This window comes from Mesitornis unicolor, unplaced genomic scaffold (assembly GCF_000695765.1).
Source record: "Mesitornis unicolor isolate BGI_N332 unplaced genomic scaffold, ASM69576v1 scaffold13425, whole genome shotgun sequence".
NCBI lineage: Eukaryota > Metazoa > Chordata > Aves > Mesitornithiformes > Mesitornithidae > Mesitornis > Mesitornis unicolor.
The window spans coordinates 6,095-23,938 of record NW_010187602.1 but is presented as its reverse complement, the minus strand read 5'-3'; the positions used below and the strand labels follow the sequence as shown (position 1 = coordinate 23,938).

Genomic DNA, 17,844 nt, shown 5'->3' with positions numbered 1-17,844 from the left:
TGGAACAGGCTGCCCAGAGAGGTTGTGGAGTCTCCATCTCTGGAGACATTCAAAACCCGCCTGGACGTGTTCCTGTGTGACCTGGTCTGGGTGATCCTGCTCTGGCAGGGCACTGGACTGGATGGGCTTTCAAGGTCCCTTCCAACTCCTAAGATTCTGTGACATGATGTATAACCCTGAAGGTCAGCAAACTTTGTCCAGGTCAGCTTTTCAACACATGAGAAGCTCTGAAAGCCAAGCCTTCCAAGTGAGTCAGCACAGAATTAAGAGCTTATGAAGACCTCTGCCTTTTTGGCAGAAAGGAGCAGGAAATGCCTTGTCAAGCTGTCCATGGCTTTAGGGAACTAGTCCACAGCCTACATGTTACCCTAGCCTCCACACTGGAGGCTAGACCCTTGTTTTCCCTTTAGATGAGGAAGCAGGAAAGCTAGGATGCTTACTGGCTCTAGCAGGACAAGTGGTGCTGCAGGAGTCCTGGACAGACCGGTGGCACATTGAGGCACTGCAGTGCAGATACACCTAGAGAGAATGAGACACAGCCTTGAATCACTCAAGCTGTACCTGTAGACAGGCAATATCCTGGGGTGGTGCATGGACCCTGGCCAGCAGCTAGGCACCCATACAGCCACTTCCTCGCTCCCACTACCCTGCCTTTTTTTAAGAGAAAGAGCAAGAAAATTCATGGCTGGAGATATATAGACAGTTTGGCAAGTGAAGGACAGGGGTAGAGAGAAGAACAAAACCAAAGCATAAATGCAAAGGCAAATCACCCATTCCACTCCCACAAGTGGGCTGATGTCCAACCAGAGTCTGAGCATCAGCTGAACTGGAAGACAAAATCCTCCAGTGTTTATTGCTGAGCATTACATCACACAGCATAGAATATCCCTTTGGCCAGTTTGGGTCAGCAGTCCCAGATGTGCTGTCTCCCATTTTCTAGCCTACTCCATGCATACTCACTTTGGGCTGAGAAACAGCAGAGCAAGGAGAAAAAGCCTTGATGCCTGCTGTGCAAGCACTATCCAGCAAATAGCTAGAACACTGGTGTGTTACCAACACTGTTTTAGCCACAAATCCAAAAACACAGCACCATATGGGCTGCTATGAGGAAAGTTAACTCCACCCCAGCCAGACCCAATGCACCTGGTCATAGAAGGGAGAAGGCAGAAAGATAGTTTTGGCTTGCTTCACATGAAGGCTGTAGCCTTGGAGCCCTCTGGTGCCTGCTGCAAGGCAGCTTCAATACCTTTACCATACACCTTCAAACTCAGTCAGATCTGGCATTACAGCACTTTCTGTGACACCTGGGTCATAGCTGCCCAAGCACTACTACAAGGTACAGCTGGGAACAGCTTTGAGTATTAATTGATCGCAGGAGCACTGAGCAGACCACACAAGACACAGTGAACTTTGTGACTTAACCTCTCAGAAGTTAATGGTTCAAAGTCCAGATGCTTCCCAGGTACCTAAAGCTATTTCCAAGTAATGTTAGCCAAGAAATTTAGTTTAGAGAGTATCTATTAGCATAATTAGAGAGCATGCACTCTAAACTAGTTCAACAGAACAGCTTAGGCAGTAAGCTAGCACTCAAGTAGACCTGCCTTTCAGTAGTCTCATTTTCTGTCCCACCCCTCCAATGATGCATCTTACCTCTACCACATTTGCCTCAGGGAATAAAGAGTTTCCTACATCAACCTCTCCCTTTCTGTTTCACAGTAGAGGATATTTCTAGTCTTTGCCCCCACACCCCCAAGAAGGCCAAGAGTCTCATCATTATGAAGTGGTCCTTATTGCTTATACATATTACTTGTCCTCAGTAGTAAGCTAGGCAATAAGGACAGGATCTTACCAGTCCAGAGAGCGTATCTTGAGAAGTAGGGTGCACAAGGGTGAATGTGTAGAGGGTGAAACGTTGATAATGAGAGGGAAACTGCAGTCCTGAGGCAAGACTCAGAGGCACCAGCTGTGTCTGATAGTTGTCCCCTGCATAAGGGCACCTGAAAAGGAAAGGCCAGCAGTGAAGAAAACTGCAAGTCATTCCCCTGACCCAAAGCTATTTACAAGTCACTTACCCATCCACCAAAACAGGCCACTGCAGCTGTTGCTGGGGATTGATACTTGGTGTGGCCCAGCAGTGATGCAAGACCAAAATCAGGTCTGGGTCTGTTCTCTGACGGGTCTTGACTTCTGCATAAACAGGGTCTCTCAAAGTCTTCACAACAGGATAGTCACTGTCAGTATAGTAGGAAGTATAGCTTTCATCTGGAACAGAAGAAACAAGAGCCATTTTTGATCAGGAACAAACAAAAATAGGAAACCCAAGAGCATCCCTTATAGCCATGTCAGTAAGCTCTAATCATTGCGGGGAAAGGGTGCCAGGGTTTACCCATCAAGACTCCCTTATTACTCAGCAGACACCAGAGCCCTGTACCAAGAGGCTTGAGCAAGTTCTTCAAACCTCTCATACCCGAGGCTACATGCAGCTCTAAGGTCAGAGGACCTGACTGGGACACAGCAGGGAGTGGTGGCAGTGTGAAGACCTGAACACTCAAGGGAATGAAGCTCCCAATCATGGAGTAACTGCAGCAGACATGTAACCTGACAGGACAGGAAAACCCCAGATGAGGCAGCTAGGAGATATCAGGGTGACTTTTCTCCAAGACAGCAATGTAATATCTGCTTTAATTAGTCATATCCCCAATCTTTCTTCCAAAACTTCCTTTTAACAAATACTTCTCTTTGAAGTTCAGATTTGAGTCTGCAGAGCGTCACTGATCAGCACCAGCTTTATTCTCACTAGATACACCAGTCCTTAGCCTACTCCAGTGCCCTGTTGTGAATTCAGAGCTTGTGACACAGAATACAGTGGCTCCCAGCAATACTAGCTCCAGGGTATTACCTGAAAATGCTATCCCTGGTGACAGAGCCAAGGCTCCCAGTCTTCACATCCCTGGATGCCACCAACTCATTCTCATATATGGCCTGGTCTCCAGTCACCTGCAATGACAGACCAGGCACTGTGGCTGCAGTAAAGTCAAGATGGATTAATTCCAGGCTGGAGAACAGCATTTTGCCTGTGGAAGTCTGTACAGTGGCCACTAAGTAGCCAAAGCCACATCAGATTGCTCTACATCTGCAACCTTCTGCTATTTCAGCCTAGTGACGGCTGCAGCTCTTACCAGAAAAGTGGTGCCACAGGCGGAGGGTGGGAACTGGTACACAATAAAGGCACTGTTTTTCATGACAGGCATGCAGACAGTACTGCGTCCACTGGCCAGTTTCACAGAGTCCAGAATGAGAGGTGGCAGGGTCACATCCCGAGAGGTAGCAACAGAGGACTGCCCTCCTGGTGTGCAATGAGCTGTCACTGAAGGAAAAGATGTAATTAGTTTCCAGCTCAGGAAACAAGCAGCACAGCAAATACAAGGCCAGCAGGTCCTGCAAGTTCTCCTGCCTGTAATCCCCAAAGCAAGGTCTAAGCACAGTGCTACTAGCACTGCAAGTGCACTAAGTGCAACCAGCTCTATATACTCTTATCTAACAGTAACACTCACTCTTGCCATAAACTCAGATCTGTTGCAATACACATGAAAGGACTGGACACTTCAATGGGACAGGGAATTCTTAACAGCCAAAACCATAGTCCTAAGCCATCTGCAAGGACCAGTACACACCAATCCTGTTCTGCCAGGGAAGTGAGGAATCTCAGTTCACAGCTCCTTCAGGAGGAAAGGAGGACAGCTGCTCACATGTACCTGTGTTACCAAGTAGCAAGGCTTCACCCTGTCCCTGGAGTCATAGCAGCAGCCTCACACTTCACAGTTCCCCTGGCTAATAGGCAGGGAGGTACAGGGCAGCCGGTCTTGGCTGAGGACAGCAGAACAGACACTACTGCTTGGAGCATCCATGGCTGGAAGAAATAGCAGAAGTTTGCAGCAAGAGCAGAAAAGTAGGGGGACAAAGACACAGAGGACGCTGGAGGAAGTAGTCCTGGTGACTCTGCATACAAATCAAGGGAAGTTAGACTCAGGTGAGCATTGAGCACATGGCCTGGAGCTGGCAGAGAAGTCTGCTCAGAAGGGACCTGCATTTCCTTGGAACACACCCCTCCTGAAGCCATGCACAGGAGACAGAACTGCACGAGATCTGTCAAGATAAAGTGTTCTGGATCAACTCTGGTAGTTAAGGAAATAATTGTACCTAGTCTCTGGCTCAATCCCTGAACTTGCAGTGTCTCATGCAGTCATAATATGGCTAGGAGACACAAGGAACATTCACCTGCTGACTCTGCAAAGGAGGCACAAGTCCCCAGCAAGTTGGTGTGTGTTCAAATCCTTCTCCAGTGAGTGTCCTGCACAGTAACAAATCCCCTTCCCCAGCTCCCAGACTGACTAGGAACAGCCATCCAAAAGGAAGTGCACTCATAGCCAGAAGATACAAGCAAGGTTTCCCAAGCAGATGTCAGTCTTACCAGGAAGGTCCACAGGACACCTGAGCAGCTTCTCTTCATGAAGGAACTTTTGCCCAGCAGCATCTGTTCCTTCAAGCCCAGCCAGCATGAGATAATCTTCATCCTGGGAGAGAGCCACATCAGTCAGGGCACCCAGAGCAGCAGTAGCCACAGTCCCAGCAGGACCCCTAAGGTCACTCACCCATTCAAAGACATAGCAGCCAGTATAGGAGACCAAAACTTTCCTGGAGCCTTCTGGAGTCCCAGTTACCCAGAGTCCACAGTCAGAGTAATTCTGCAGAGCATGTGCCTTCCCCTCAGTATCTAGGGGAGGAGGAGACAGCAGCAGGGGTTTCAACATCCCACACTGAAGATAGCATCCACTACAATCCTACTTTTCCATAGCAAACAAGGCCCTAGCCAGTATTAGTGTCTGGGCCAGCAGAGGGACATGAAGGAACCCAGCAGCCAAGGTCATCTAGATACAGGCACAGAACTCCACCAAAACCCTTGATTACCAGGTCATGTAAACAGCCCATGTGTTACACAAGATGTGCTGAAGCTGTTTGACAACACTTCACATAAAAACCCACCCCTTTCTCCTCATTCCAACTATACTTCTGCCCTGTCCAAAGATACAGCAGTAAGAAAGCCTCTTGACACCACCCTCACTTACCCCAAGTTGTCAGCACAAAGGAAGCATTTCCTTCCCAGCCCAGAAGCAAGGTGAGCTGCAGGCTTTCCTGGCCACAGGCCACCAGAGTGAGATCAAATAAACCCCTACTCTGAGCCCCCACAACCAAAGCAAGGAGACCAAAAAAAACCCAAAAGAGAATAGCTCTGAATGCAGTCCTAGACCACCCTGCAACACTCATCCTGCTCTCTTGTTAAGGACCATTAATCGCCTACTCTTCACCTAGCCCTTTTAAATTGTGTAGCCAGCCGGTATCAGAGATTCCTGGTATGTGCAGGTGGACCCAGTCCGGCAGTTTAACACCTTCTATTGCCTTCACCTGGTTCTGAACCCATCACAGTCTGCTTGCATCTTTTGAAGAAAACCTTAAGGAAGGAGCTAAGCCTATGTCAAGAGATGGGTCTGTGTTCACATCGCGGAGCTAAAAGAAGCTCATCTGTGCAATTTACTGTAGAGCCACCGGAGGGCCTTGAAAGCCTTTTTTCTCACCCTGATTTGGTCCCACTGCTGGCCCATCCAGGAAATCCACATGCTTTTCCCCGTGTACCCTGCTGCTGCTCTAATTGCTCATTACATGGCATGACTGCAAAAACCTGAGTGATGATGCTTTTTTTGCTCTTTTAAAGGTGCTGCTCTTTCAAACGCCAGACACAAGATGTTGACGTAGAAGGACAGAAATAGCCCTCCATATGAAATCTGTGGACAACTAGGGAGCTCAGGGGACTTTGAACACCAAAAAGGAGGTGATAACCCTTAAGCACTCCTAGCTGCAGACTTCAGCCCCATTTGCAGCGCGGCTGTGCGCATAATAATTATGATAACTGGGATAGCTACTGGACTGTTCCAGTAGCAGGACCATATGCTCGGTGGGACCCCCACCCCCAAGAGCTGAGGGGTTTCCTCTGGAAGCCTAAGATGGGCCTGAAACACAGGTCAGGGGAGCCTCTGTGATCCCACAGAAAGCTTTGCCTGCCTGATTGTAACTGCAATGTGTCTCACGTCGACTCTTCTCCCTACCCACACATCAGTCCACAGAACGCACATGGAGTAAAAGCTTTATTGTTCATCTTCCCATACAGATGTCTCTGCATTCATGTAATGGAGGTGTGAATGTCTTTACACTGTTGCAGAAGCAATGCACACATAGTTTGCACCTGCCTTTTTATTTCCTACTTTTTGCTGTGGGAGCAGTGGCATGTGTTCTGATACCAAGGCATGTGCTATCATGACCTTTCATAATCTGCTTATTTCTTTGGGTCTAGATTGTCACACACATTCCAGCATGGTGTCTGTGTTAGATGAGTAGGATTTCTAATCCTGACCCTTAATAAAGCACTTTCATTGGTAGCCACCCACACTTCTGCTCTCAGCAGACCCTCCAGCTCCCGGATGTCTGCACAGCACCATGCAGTGGGCAGCACACTTGCCCCTTCAGCCAGCCCTCATCACCAGGCAGGGGTAGTAGCTGAGTCCAAGGCAGGTGTCTCCTCTGCTTTTCTACCATAGCCCATAGCCTGTTCTTCCCCTGCAGCTGTAAAGGAGGCCATGATCCCAGCCGGCCAGCTGGGTGAAGAATATCACCGTGCCTACCCTGCACACTGCTTATTTCATGCACTGCTCCACAAAGTACAAGACTTTTCCTGCTGCCCTGCACAGTGAGGACTGAAGCAAATGGATCACATCAGGCTGCTTGCATGGCTGCTCTCTGAGCAGCCCTCACAAACCAAATGTGCTCATCCCAGTGCCTGCTTGGGCACTAGGCAGCCATGATGGAGAGGTACCTGGGAAAAACATTTGGACTTTGGCAGGGAGGGAGGCTTCATCTCCGTGGAACCTGAGCACTAAAAGCACTTGCTTAAATCTCACAGCTACTGTGTGACTGGTGAATGCTTCACTTGCCCGTATTACCTGCTGATAATTGGATAAATAATAACAAATAAACAAAGTACTTTGAAGCTATAGAGAGATAATTTTCATTAGACTTTAACCAACCAATACTTTGTTTATGCTAACAGAAAAAAACCTCTAGAGGTACTCAAAGGATAATTCTATGTGAAACAACACTGGGTGTGCTGTAGATCCACCAAGCAATACCCATGCTGAAAACAGTTTCAGGGAAGTGCCCTTTGCTGATTTCTACACACACTTGATATCTGTGTTGGATGATGTGGAGATGGGAGGCAAGTGAAATGAGCCTGAAATTCATGGAAATGAAATGCTTTGTTTGGAAGAAGTTTTTTATAGGCAGTGGAAAGCAGCCTGGCTGAGAGGAAACAGGCAAGTCTCCCTTCTTCACAAATCTCTTCTTCACCCATTTGATAGTTCTCATGCATTACTGTGACCCAGCTGTAAGCACCAATTTAGCTAGCATCCAAGACCACCACAAACAGGACATGCAGAGGATAAAGGGAGGTGAGGCAAATGTCTCTGTAGGCTGCTAGCCTGAAGCTGATCACGAACCCTACAAGCTAAAAATCTTTCTGGGATAACCATCAGGAAAATCCTCTCTCTCTGACAATTTTGAGCCTGGGAGACTGGGGCAGACATAGTGGCAGTGTAGGCGTTGTCCTGGCTGCAGCAGGCTCTCTAGAGACCTGTGGGAAGAAAAAGAAGTATTAAACACCACCACCAAGAAGTGCCAGGAACACTAGTACAAAATGTCCTGTGCATTGCGGGTTTGCCTCTGATGGGATCACTGTGTGTCTGGTCTGTACCATGCACTGTACACGGTACAAAATGGCAGTGTACGGAGGAACAATGCACTCAAAACAGGCAAAGCTACAACTCTGGTAGCCTTTTCTTTGAATATCCCTAATACATGCCTCCAATGAACTTAAAACCAAAGCTCCTGGGGAAAGTGGAGAGAAGGCAGTTTCAGCCTAGCTTTCCTGAATTTTCACATGGATGGAGGCGACAGCGTCTGCAAACAGAAGCGAGTATTCAGAAACCCTTGGACACTACTGTGACATGACTGGCTTCCCACAGGAAAAGGTCTGAGTGACTAGTCTTACATGTTTTCCTCCCTTGTAAATCCGCAGTGTGTCTGCCAGGATGGTGGGAATATTTGGAATACAATGATTTTATCCTGATAAAAATAAGAAATCTTGAAAGTATTCCCAGTTCCAGGGCTTTTGCCCAAAGTATGTAGCAAGCTGTGAGGCAGAGCTGGGATCTGAGCCCTTGGCCCAGGAACAAGGGAATTTTACAGGGAAGGTGGTAAGGTCATGAATGCTGGCAAGAGAGACCTCATGTAGCAGTGCAAAGTCCCATGAACACCACTTTCATCAGGTGAGCTACATGAACTTTCATGAACTGCCCTGGCAATGTTGCAGCAGCTTATGTCAGCAGATCAGCAAACAGCCCAAACTGGAGATTCAGTTTTTCCACCAAAGTATCAAGTACAGATCTTGAAGAAGTGAGATGAGATTAAAAAGAGCTAGAAAATTACTACACCTGTGTGAGAGAGCAAGGATGACTTAAAAACTCATAGGGAAACTAAAGAAACTTTTGCAAGGGATGGAGACCTTCACTAGGAGCTCCAAGCGAAGGAGACACACTCACATTAACACACTGCTCCACAGCAAACCCAGCATACTCCAAGCACCTGGTTCACCCAGGCCTCTCGCTAATTCCCACCAAGCCCCACATCTCCTATCCTCACAACACATTCTGCTTAGTTGGATGAGATCTGTCTGCCTGCAAAAGTGTTACAGCTCAGGAGAGACAGACAATATGGCCGGATTGAGCAAAATGAGCACAGGCAGAGCCACAACCCCGAGGCTCTTTTCTAATTGCCATTGCCACTGCCGCTGGGACCTTGCAGGCCCCTGGAGAGGTCTTGGGCAGGAAGCTTCTAGCTCTTTTTGAAGTCCTTGCAACACATCAGACATGCGCTGCAGCCTCCCAAAGCACCTCAGGCCCTTCCAGGGCAGCAGTTCCTCATGTTGGAGTCAGACATCAACAAAACAGGAGCTTGTGCATGCCAGGTTCCAGCAGTAGGTTGGGTGGGTTTTCTCTGGTCATTGCAAGTGCAAGGAGAAGTTGCCAGGTTGCAATAATATATACCCAGCTGCTCACAAGTGCATCTCTGCCTCAAAAAGTCATTCCCTAGAGATGCTCTCAAGTTCTTGATTTCTTTCTTCTCTACCTTCTTCTCTCATTCTTTCTCTCCTTTAGAAGACCTTAAAGAGGTCAGAATCCCAAGGTATAGTCCCATTTTCTTATGTCTTGTCAGTCCCAGCAAGTCCTTTCTTGTCTACTGTGATGTCTGGAAACTTTTATGCCCTTGCTAGATGAATATTTTATGCTTTCACCTCCTGTGAGGCCAGGCACCCCTAGAAAGAGAGAGACTGAGGCAATTGCTGTGCACTGAGAACATGTCAGTATGTTCTTTGGCACATCACATGCAGTACGAACTCCACTGATGATGCCAGAAAGACTTCAGGAACAAGGAAGGATGGCTCACCCCACTGAGATCTCGTACAATCAATAATGAAGAATAGAAAATTCAAATGGCACTGAAGTAGTTAGAAGATGCTCTCATGACAGTGAATTTCAGTGAATTTCACCTCAGCAGAATACTGCACCCCTAGTGTGATTTCTTTAACAGTGAACACTAGGTGAAACAAAACAAGTTTCATAAGCACATTATAAATTTCTTAATCTCTGTTGGCCTCTGCAGTTGTCTGAGATAAGGTGTGTCTTCAATGACCAATTATCACCAAGAGAAGTCCTAGTTTCGTAACACAGGGCAGTCTAACAAATGATTGACTAGGAACATGAACTCAGCCATGTGATCCAAAACCTACTATTGAGCTAACATAGCTAACATATCCCCTCATTATATAAACCCGGACTCTGGCAGCCAGGGTCACTCCCCTCTGAGCCACAGAAGCAAATGGAGCTCCTGGGAGCAGCCACTGTTGTCCTCCTGGTTTGCATCGCTTGCCTGCTCTCCTTCGCAGCATGGAAAGGAAAGTCTGGAAAGGGAAAGATGCCTCCAGGACCGGCTCCCCTTCCCATCCTAGGTAACGTGCTGCAGGTGAAACCAAAGAACTTGGCCAAAACCTTCCAGAAGGTAAGGCAACTTTCTTCTTATCTCTTACTTTCTTCTGTGGGCGAGAAATGTGTGGGACATGTGCACGGGGACAACCTGTGGTCATAGCTTGATGAGTGGCAATCCCCGAGCAGCAGCAATGTCATGAGGACCCCAGCTGCTCCCCCTCACTGCTGTTGCCATTGTTGTTCAGGGCCTGATAGCTAGGAACCCTCTCCTCACCCAAACTTATCATGAGAAGACCAAATCTTGACGTTGCTGGTTTATGAGGCTGGACTGCCTGCAGTGGGATGCAGCAGTAAGCCCACTTTTCAACTCCTCTTCCCTATGTGGTCCATGGCCATGTTCTCTCCTGCATTTTGACAGCTGAGTGAAGAGTATGGACCAGTGTTCACAGTGCACCTAGGCTCTGACCCAGTGGTGGTGCTGCACGGATACAATGTGGTGAAGGAAGCCTTGGTTGATCGCGCAGATGAGTTTGCGGCCAGAGGACACATGGCAATAGGAGACAGGGTTAACAATGGATTAGGTATGTTTGCTGCCTGAGCTCCTTCTAAGAAAAATGGAAGGGCTGAGGGTGTGTTCAGCAGATTAGCCTGGGACAAGGGGAGACTGCAGGGAGTGGGTGGGTCCCACCTGGAGAAGGAAGGCAGCTTGGGCTGTAATTGCTCGCTTCCAGCACCTGAAGAGGGTAGCAGAGAAATGGAGCCAGATTGATCTCAGTGATGGGCAGTGAAAGGGCAAGCAGCAACAGCCACTAGCTGCTGCAAGGGAAATTGTGTGCGAATATGAGTGATGAGATATTCATAAGGAGGTTGAGTATGTGGTGCAGAAGGCCAAAAGCAGGCAGTTGGACTACATGACCTCCACAGACTGCCTCCAAACCACAGTACTCTATGACACTACCATGTCAGTGCTCTCCCAGGGACAGGATTCATTGTCACCATGAGCCTCTGTTCATCTCACAGCCAGCACACCCAAGCCAGGTCTTCCCTCTTCCTTCTTCCTCTGCAGGGATTGTTTTTAGCAACAACGAGGAGTGGTTACAAGTCCGGCGGTTTGCTCTCACCACTTTGCGCAACTTTGGAATGGGGAAGAGGAGCATCGAAGAGAGGATTCAGGAGGAATCTGAGTACTTGCTGGAAGAGATCAACAAAACAAAGGGTATGGTCCATTTTTAATATAGCTTATGTTTGATGGGGCGGGGGGAATAAAAAAAAAGACTGCATTAAGTGAGCCCATGTCTTTAGCATAGCAGTGAAGTTCCCATGTGTTTGGTCCATGCACCAGCTACCCCTCATTACAAAGCAGTAAGTAATTTTGCATTCATGTACTCTCTTTTTTTTGGAGGACCCTTCTGTGTCACTCAGAGACTGCAATGTGATATTTCCACTAACAACCAGAGATCAGGTTACCCACAGTAGCCATAAGTAGCCATAGTTTTGGGGTTTTTTTATGGCTCGAAATCCTGACTTTATGGTTTGATTCCTGAAATCACAGGAACACCTTTTGACCCGACCTTCACTTTGAGCTGTGCTGTCTCCAATGTCATATGCTCCATTGTCTTTGGAAAACGATATGACTATAAAGACAAGAAGTTCCTGGCCCTGATGAACAACTTGAACACTATCTTTGAAATGATGAACTCCCGCTGGGGACAGGTACATTCAGTAGCCATTTCATAGTGGCCACATTCTCCCAGGGGAGCAGGAGGCCTCCCTCCCAGTGAAGTCCCATTTCAGTCTTTAACTAGGATCCCATCAATGCTTTGCTGCACAGGAGGGAATTCATTCATGTGCAAGAGGCATCCTCACCAATGGAGTTGGCTTTGCCAGCTAAGTGCAGCTTCCCCCTAGTCCTGAACACCTTTCTTCTACACCTTTAAGGTTCCTACTACTACTAAGCAAGCCCCTACTGCCCTGTCAGACTGCCCAGCCTCATAGCCCTTCTGCTTGGCTCAGTTGAGAGGGTTGTGGCCTTCCTAGGCTTTTTGCTAATATCAAAGGATAGGGCAATGGTCATGCTAGAGACCTTCCTGTTTCTTTCCTTCCAGCTTTACCAGATGTTCTCAAATATCTTGGATTACTTGCCTGGCCCACACAACTATATGTTCAGGGAATTCGATGCTCTAAAAGCCTTTGTGTCAGAGGAGGTGAAGATACACGAAGCCTCCCTAGAACCCAGCTCCCCTCAGGATTTCATTGACTGCTTCCTCAGCAAAATGCAGGAGGTAAGGAGACAGCATACAGCCCCAGCTCATCCCCAAACACACCTATGCTGAGCCCCGTCTCTCTCCTACGTAACTCAGACATTGAGATGACCTCTTCCCAGGCAGCTGGGCTGTGCAGTGGGAAGAAATCAACAATACCACAGATACTGCCTGTGCTAGAGCTTGTAACTCTGGGTCTGCACACTCACCAGTCACTACCTGCAGCTGCTGGGACAGCAAGACCTTCATCTGCTCTCACTGAAACACAGGGACGTTTGCAGTCTTGTCTTGCAGTTCTTTCACTGGAAAGCAGTTCACAGCAAGGGCAAACAGGCAGCTATGGACCATTTGCTCTGAGGTTCAGCTTACTGCACAAAGACAGCATTGCAATGTCCCAGATGGCTGTTGCAATCTTAGCAGAGAAATGCAACAGCTCTAGGTGAAAAGAAAGGCCTGGGATGACAGAAGATAGGGCCACTTTTCTCAGCTCTGTCAGAGCAACATCTCAGCCTTTTCCCTAGGAGAAAGAGAACCCAAATTCCAGTTTCCACATGAAGAACCTGATTACCACCAGCTTTGACTTGTTCACTGCTGGAACAGAGACAACTAGTACCACCCTAAGATACGGACTTCTGCTTCTTCTCAAATACCCAAAGATACAAGGTACCAGTTTGTGATCTTTTCCTCTCTAGCTATTTCCCTGGGCTGGGCATGTGTCTAACAACGTATCCTTCTCCCAGCTTTTCTCCTCTCTCTATTTTACCCAAATGGGCAAAATCCTTGCACTGTCATTCCTCAGGATGGCCGTTTGAGATCCCTAAGCTTCACTGGCATCATCATCAGCCAGGAGCTTGACTGTGTCCACATCTTTATCTCCCAGTACTCCTATTTAGCCAAGTCACTAGGAGGACATTCTTTGCATGTGCCACCATAGAGCTGTGTTCTAGTCAACACCTAAACCAACATCAATGCTCCTGTAGTCTGTGATCTGTGGACAGCTTAGGTAGGTTTGGTTTTATTTACCCATTTTATGGTTTGTGCCTCTCATGACAGAGAAAGTTCAAGAGGAGATCGACCAGGTGGTAGGACGATCACGAAAACCTTGTGTGGCTGACCGGACACGGATGCCCTATACAGATGCTGTGGTCCATGAAATCCAGCGCTTCATATCCCTCATCCCCCTGAGTCTCCCCCACACTGTGACCAAAGATACTCCCTTCAGAGAGTATGTCATTCCCAAGGTTAGTGGGCAAGCTCTCTCAAGTTCAACAACAGGGTGGCAGCGTCCTTGCTCTTAGGTTGTCAGTTACAAGCCAGCAGCCAGAAATGGTGTGGCCTGACCTTGTTGTCACCCAGCTATTTGTGAAAGTTTTATCCTCAGATTCCTGTAGCTCACTTGTAATCCCTTGTTGCCACTCCATGGGCCAAGACTGGAACAGTAGCTCTGCCCAACACTTTTGCTCACTTGCTCTACAGCTTTACCTATCTGCAGAAACCAAGTGGGTTCACAAAAAAAACAAAGCAGTGACTCCTCACACAAAAGGCAGCAAAGCTGTGGAACTTACCACCACCATCCAGGACAGCCTATGCATGTGCTAGAAAGCAAAGTCAGTTGGTGGCTATCGAGCACTGAAAGCCCCTGAGCCACAAAGTGCTGGAGGTTATGTTTGCATCCAAGGGAACAAGCAAAATGTGTTGCCCTGTTATTACACACTTCTTGAGGCATTCACTGTTGGTCACTTCCAGAGGCAGGCTGACGGGCTACAGCAACCCCTGGCCTGGCCTGCTGTAGCAATGGTCCTTGCTATTCCAGGTGACTCTGTACAGCAGGCGAACACCAGCACATGGGCTGTTGGCATTTTGATTTTCAGCTGTGTGAAATCAAAAGGCAGGAGCTGAGAAATTGCTCAGCTTCTAGCAGAGGCCTCCTGTGTCACCACTGCTGGATTATTTATCCCACTCCCCCATCAATGGCTGGTCAGGAAGAACAAAGAAAGAGGATCATGGCAGGATAAATTTGTCAGGAGAGGGGAAGACAGCTTCATTTCCACTTTTGGGGGCTCATAGAAAAGAAGGAACAGAGTGCATCTACGAGTTCGTTATTGTGAAACACTAAGAAACAGGAAGAATTAGGTGGGTATCCCCAGATGACCAGAGTAAGGTGAGGATAAATGGTCTGAAAGTGAGATGAAACATTCAAGAAGAGCAGCCAACTGTCCCTGCTGTGACATCTAGCAGGGTCTCCTTAAAGCTGCCTCCACAAAGGAAGGGTCCCCAGATGGAAACTAAAGGCACTGGTAGGGCTGTGCTGGGAAGCTCAGTCTTGGCCGGCAGTTGAATTAAGTGATCTAACTCACCTCCTCTTCATGTTCTGCTCTTCTCCTTGTGTTACCTCAGGGCACCACAATCTATCCCATCCTCAGTTCTGTCCTCCATGACAGTAAAGAGTTTCCAAACCCAAATGAGTTCGACCCTGGACATTTCTTGAACAAGAGCGGCACCTTTAGGAAGAGTGATTTCTTCATGCCCTTCTCAGCAGGTAAAGCACAGGCTTTCTCTCTCGTTCTCCGTTAGCCTCCTCCTCTGGGGACCACACTGGCTTTCCCACTTCATCTTCCCAGCATGGTCCCAATGGTGCTTCCTTGGGGCTCACTTCTCTCTGGATAACTCCTCCCTGCTGCTCCCTTTACCTGTGGCATCTCTCATCTTGTTCTGTCCTGATGGCATCTCACACCTCCTACTAAGAGTTGACGATGACATGAATGGGATCCACTGACACATTCTAAAAAGCCTGTCACCTTCCTACACAACCACTAAAGTGATCCTTAACCAACCTGTCCTTCTGTGGTAGCTCCACTTTTGCCCAGCACCTCTTATGTACCTCTCAGGCTACCACCCACGTACCAATAACCCCAGCCCTCCACTTTCTCACCTATGCTTTATGTCACCTTGCTCTCTCTCATCTTGCTTTCTGTGATGCCTCCTCTATGTTTAAGACTTCTCTTGCTCCTGTTCTTCCCTCACACACCCAACCAAACTTCCAAGGGTCCTTCCTCTCTTGCAAATGTCCTTAAGTAATCCTGACAGTCATCTCACTGCTGTGGCTGCATCTGGTAAATACAACGGTGCAACACTTCAGCTTAGTACAAACTCTGGTCTGCTTGGCAACACTTGTTGAGTGTTATTTGCTCTTTTCACTTCCAGGGAAGCGAATATGCCCTGGAGAGGGCCTGGCACGCATGGAAATATTCTTATTCACAGTTACCATATTGCAGAACTTTACCTTGAAGGCTGTCGTCGACCCCCAGGAACTCAGCATAGCCCCAACGCTGAGTGGGACAGGCAACGTACCTCCTGTCTACAAGCTCTGTGCTATACCTCGCTGAAAAGCACAAAACCTATCTCCATGGTGTCCTGAGCCTGGTTATTCCTTTACACCTCCCTTACTAAAGCCGATGGCAGGAGCATTGGCCCACCTTTCCAAGGCTTCCAGGAAGGCAACCCAAACACAAGTACATGCACAAAATAGACACCTTCAAAGCCTCCTAGAACTGCTCCACCACCTGGCAGGGAGGCCTTGGGTGACACTGCAGCCTGTTGCACTGACACTCTGTCCATGGGCTCACTGAGCACAGCAGCTGCATCAAACAGTCGATTTTCTCACAAACACAGCTCCCATTGCTGCCCATGACCTGCTTCTCCCATAGTATGTGTCCCACCAAGAGCAGCATGCATCGCAGATGGGTAATGCTGTGTGTATGTTAATGACCCAATAAAGAAAAATCCATTTATGAGGATTCAAGCTGTTATTTTCTTTGGGTTGGGGCAGCACTCACATCTGCTGCTCTGCTGCAAAGTAGGTCTGCAGCATCTGTGGCCAGCACTCTGTGGGAAGGGCTCTCCCTTCTGGGGCAAGGGTCCTGCCTGCTTCATCCCAATGCTGCTGGCTGCAAGGAGCCTCTTGCCAGCTGTAGCACACCACCAGTCAGGAAGGCTCACAGTGTGGGTGAGGAAGGGAGTCCTGCAGCCTGGGGGCTATCAGCAGCTTTATCTGCCGTTCTTGGGGCTGCCAATCCTCCTGCCCACAGCTGGATGAAGGATAGCGGCAGCATGCCTCTTGGAGGAAAGCACTTACCCCTCCCAGTTCAGTGGCTGAAGCTCTGTCTGCCTTCACTCCCTCGATGGGAACTCTGGCTGCTCCTGGGGCCCTTCTCATTTCTCAGGCACACTGTATCCCATTCTTTCCACAGGCTGGGAGCACCTTCCCTATGCCTCCTCTCTGTTCTCCTCCCACCATCTCCCTCAGGCCTTCAGCTATCCCCAAGGCATTTGCCAGCAAAACCCCACCTTGTCACTGCAGCCACTCAGCATCCTCACATGAATCACGAGGGGGCTGCTGAGGAGATAATTTCTCTGGATGGTGTCCCTTGCCTGAACCACACTCCCACCCAACCTCTCAGCTGAAATGTCAAGGTACAGAGCAGAGAACAGTGTGAGTGACAGGCCATTGCAGATAAGGAACAGCTGAGAAATAAGGGAAGTTGCCATCATAGGGGCTAAGTTCTGCAGCTGGAGTTGCATTCTCCTTCCAGTTTTCTTGGGCATATCACTTAATCTCACTTACAGTTTGGACTCCTTCTGCCAAACGAAGAGTGCATCCCTGTCTTTGCATGCTGTTGCGAGGATCTCAGGCACCTGAGTGATGGGGACCCCAACCAACTCTCTGGGTGCTTTTTTCTACCAACAGTATCACTGCAAGGATTTAGATATTCTTTATTATAATGAATTAATTTAGGAGGACAGCAAAACCATCTGTCCCAGAGAGCTGGAGTACTCCAGGGGGGTCTGATTTTGCTTCCGTATCTCAGAGGCATCATTGCAAACAAGTTCTTCCACCATTCAAAGTCTCTTTGTCCAGTTCTCCATAGAATTCCATGTATGCACGAAGAGAAAACTCTCTTATTCGTAAACTGCAACTGTGTGACCCCTGGTGTCCAGTAAAATTATTGTGTCAGTTATTTCTGGTCACAGCCAGTTTTTGGTGCTTTTCTTTCAGTAATGGGGTGGATGGTTTTCATAAATGGATTCTGGTACAGGTATCTCACTTCTAGGCTTCTTCGTCCTCGTGGGAGTTGGTTGCATTTGGGTGTCTGGTCTGTGGTGTCTGCCTTGAACTTCATTTGCATACACATTTGTTGTATTCTGCATGGTCATATAATGGCCCTAGAGGCAAAATATAATTTTTGTCATGGTTGTTACAAGGTATGCAGAGACCTTGTGAGTACCACAGAGAATACAGCATGCAAGAATTCCCACCTCCTTTTGGAAATTTTAGCAGTATTTTGAAGAAAATGTCATATATGCTCACATCTCAGGTTCATCCCTCCTTGTCCCTCCATGGTTGTCTATGCAGGATGTAGATTTAATGCCTGTCT

At 48.1% G+C, this 17,844-nt stretch overlaps 2 protein-coding genes across 5 annotated transcripts; one reads left to right on the top strand and one right to left on the bottom strand.

Moving 5' to 3' along the window:
* Nucleotides 1-440: 440 nt before the first annotated feature.
* Nucleotides 441-5,675, bottom strand: LOC104535957 (zona pellucida sperm-binding protein 4-like; the record flags this gene model as incomplete). Its single annotated transcript, XM_010185511.1, is given in 12 exon segments — nt 441-519; nt 1,850-1,997; nt 2,073-2,262; nt 2,468-2,598; nt 2,900-2,997; nt 3,180-3,367; nt 3,756-3,767; nt 3,770-3,910; nt 4,472-4,574; nt 4,653-4,774; nt 5,127-5,235; nt 5,634-5,675. Coding segments are annotated over 12 exon segments (1,363 nt in total), but the record flags the coding sequence as incomplete, so codon positions are not given.
* Nucleotides 5,676-10,022: 4,347 nt separating this feature from the next.
* Nucleotides 10,023-16,206, top strand: LOC104534424 (cytochrome P450 2C20-like). Of its 4 annotated transcripts, none has more exons than XM_010185508.1 (9): nt 10,023-10,221; nt 10,567-10,729; nt 11,215-11,364; nt 11,701-11,861; nt 12,254-12,430; nt 12,931-13,072; nt 13,463-13,650; nt 14,807-14,948; nt 15,614-16,206. In XM_010185508.1, the coding sequence occupies exons 1-9, from the start codon at nt 10,042-10,044 to the stop codon at nt 15,793-15,795; spliced, it is 1,485 nt and encodes a 494-aa protein (XP_010183810.1). In that variant the 5' UTR covers nt 10,023-10,041; the 3' UTR covers nt 15,796-16,206. The 4 variants fall into 4 exon arrangements, with proteins under 4 accessions (XP_010183810.1, XP_010183809.1, XP_010183811.1 ...); XM_010185507.1 differs by having other exon boundaries at nt 10,042-10,221; nt 10,567-10,713; nt 11,187-11,364; nt 15,614-15,795; XM_010185509.1 differs by having other exon boundaries at nt 10,042-10,221; nt 11,701-11,870; nt 12,263-12,430; nt 15,614-15,795.
* The last annotated feature ends 1,638 nt before the right edge of the window (nt 16,207-17,844 follow it).

What these genes read in the sequence shown, in the direction of transcription:
- LOC104534424 (XM_010185507.1), top strand. Translation starts at nt 10,042, where the DNA reads ATGGAGCTCCTGGGAGCAGCCACTGTTGTCCTCCTGGTTTGCATCGCT. An exon ending in AGAGATCAACAAAACAAAGG is followed by an intron (nt 11,365 to 11,700) that starts GTATGGTCCATT and finishes CTGAAATCACAG; the next exon opens with GAACACCTTTTGACCCGACC. An exon ending in GAGAGTATGTCATTCCCAAG is followed by an intron (nt 13,651 to 14,806) that starts GTTAGTGGGCAA and finishes GTGTTACCTCAG; the next exon opens with GGCACCACAATCTATCCCAT.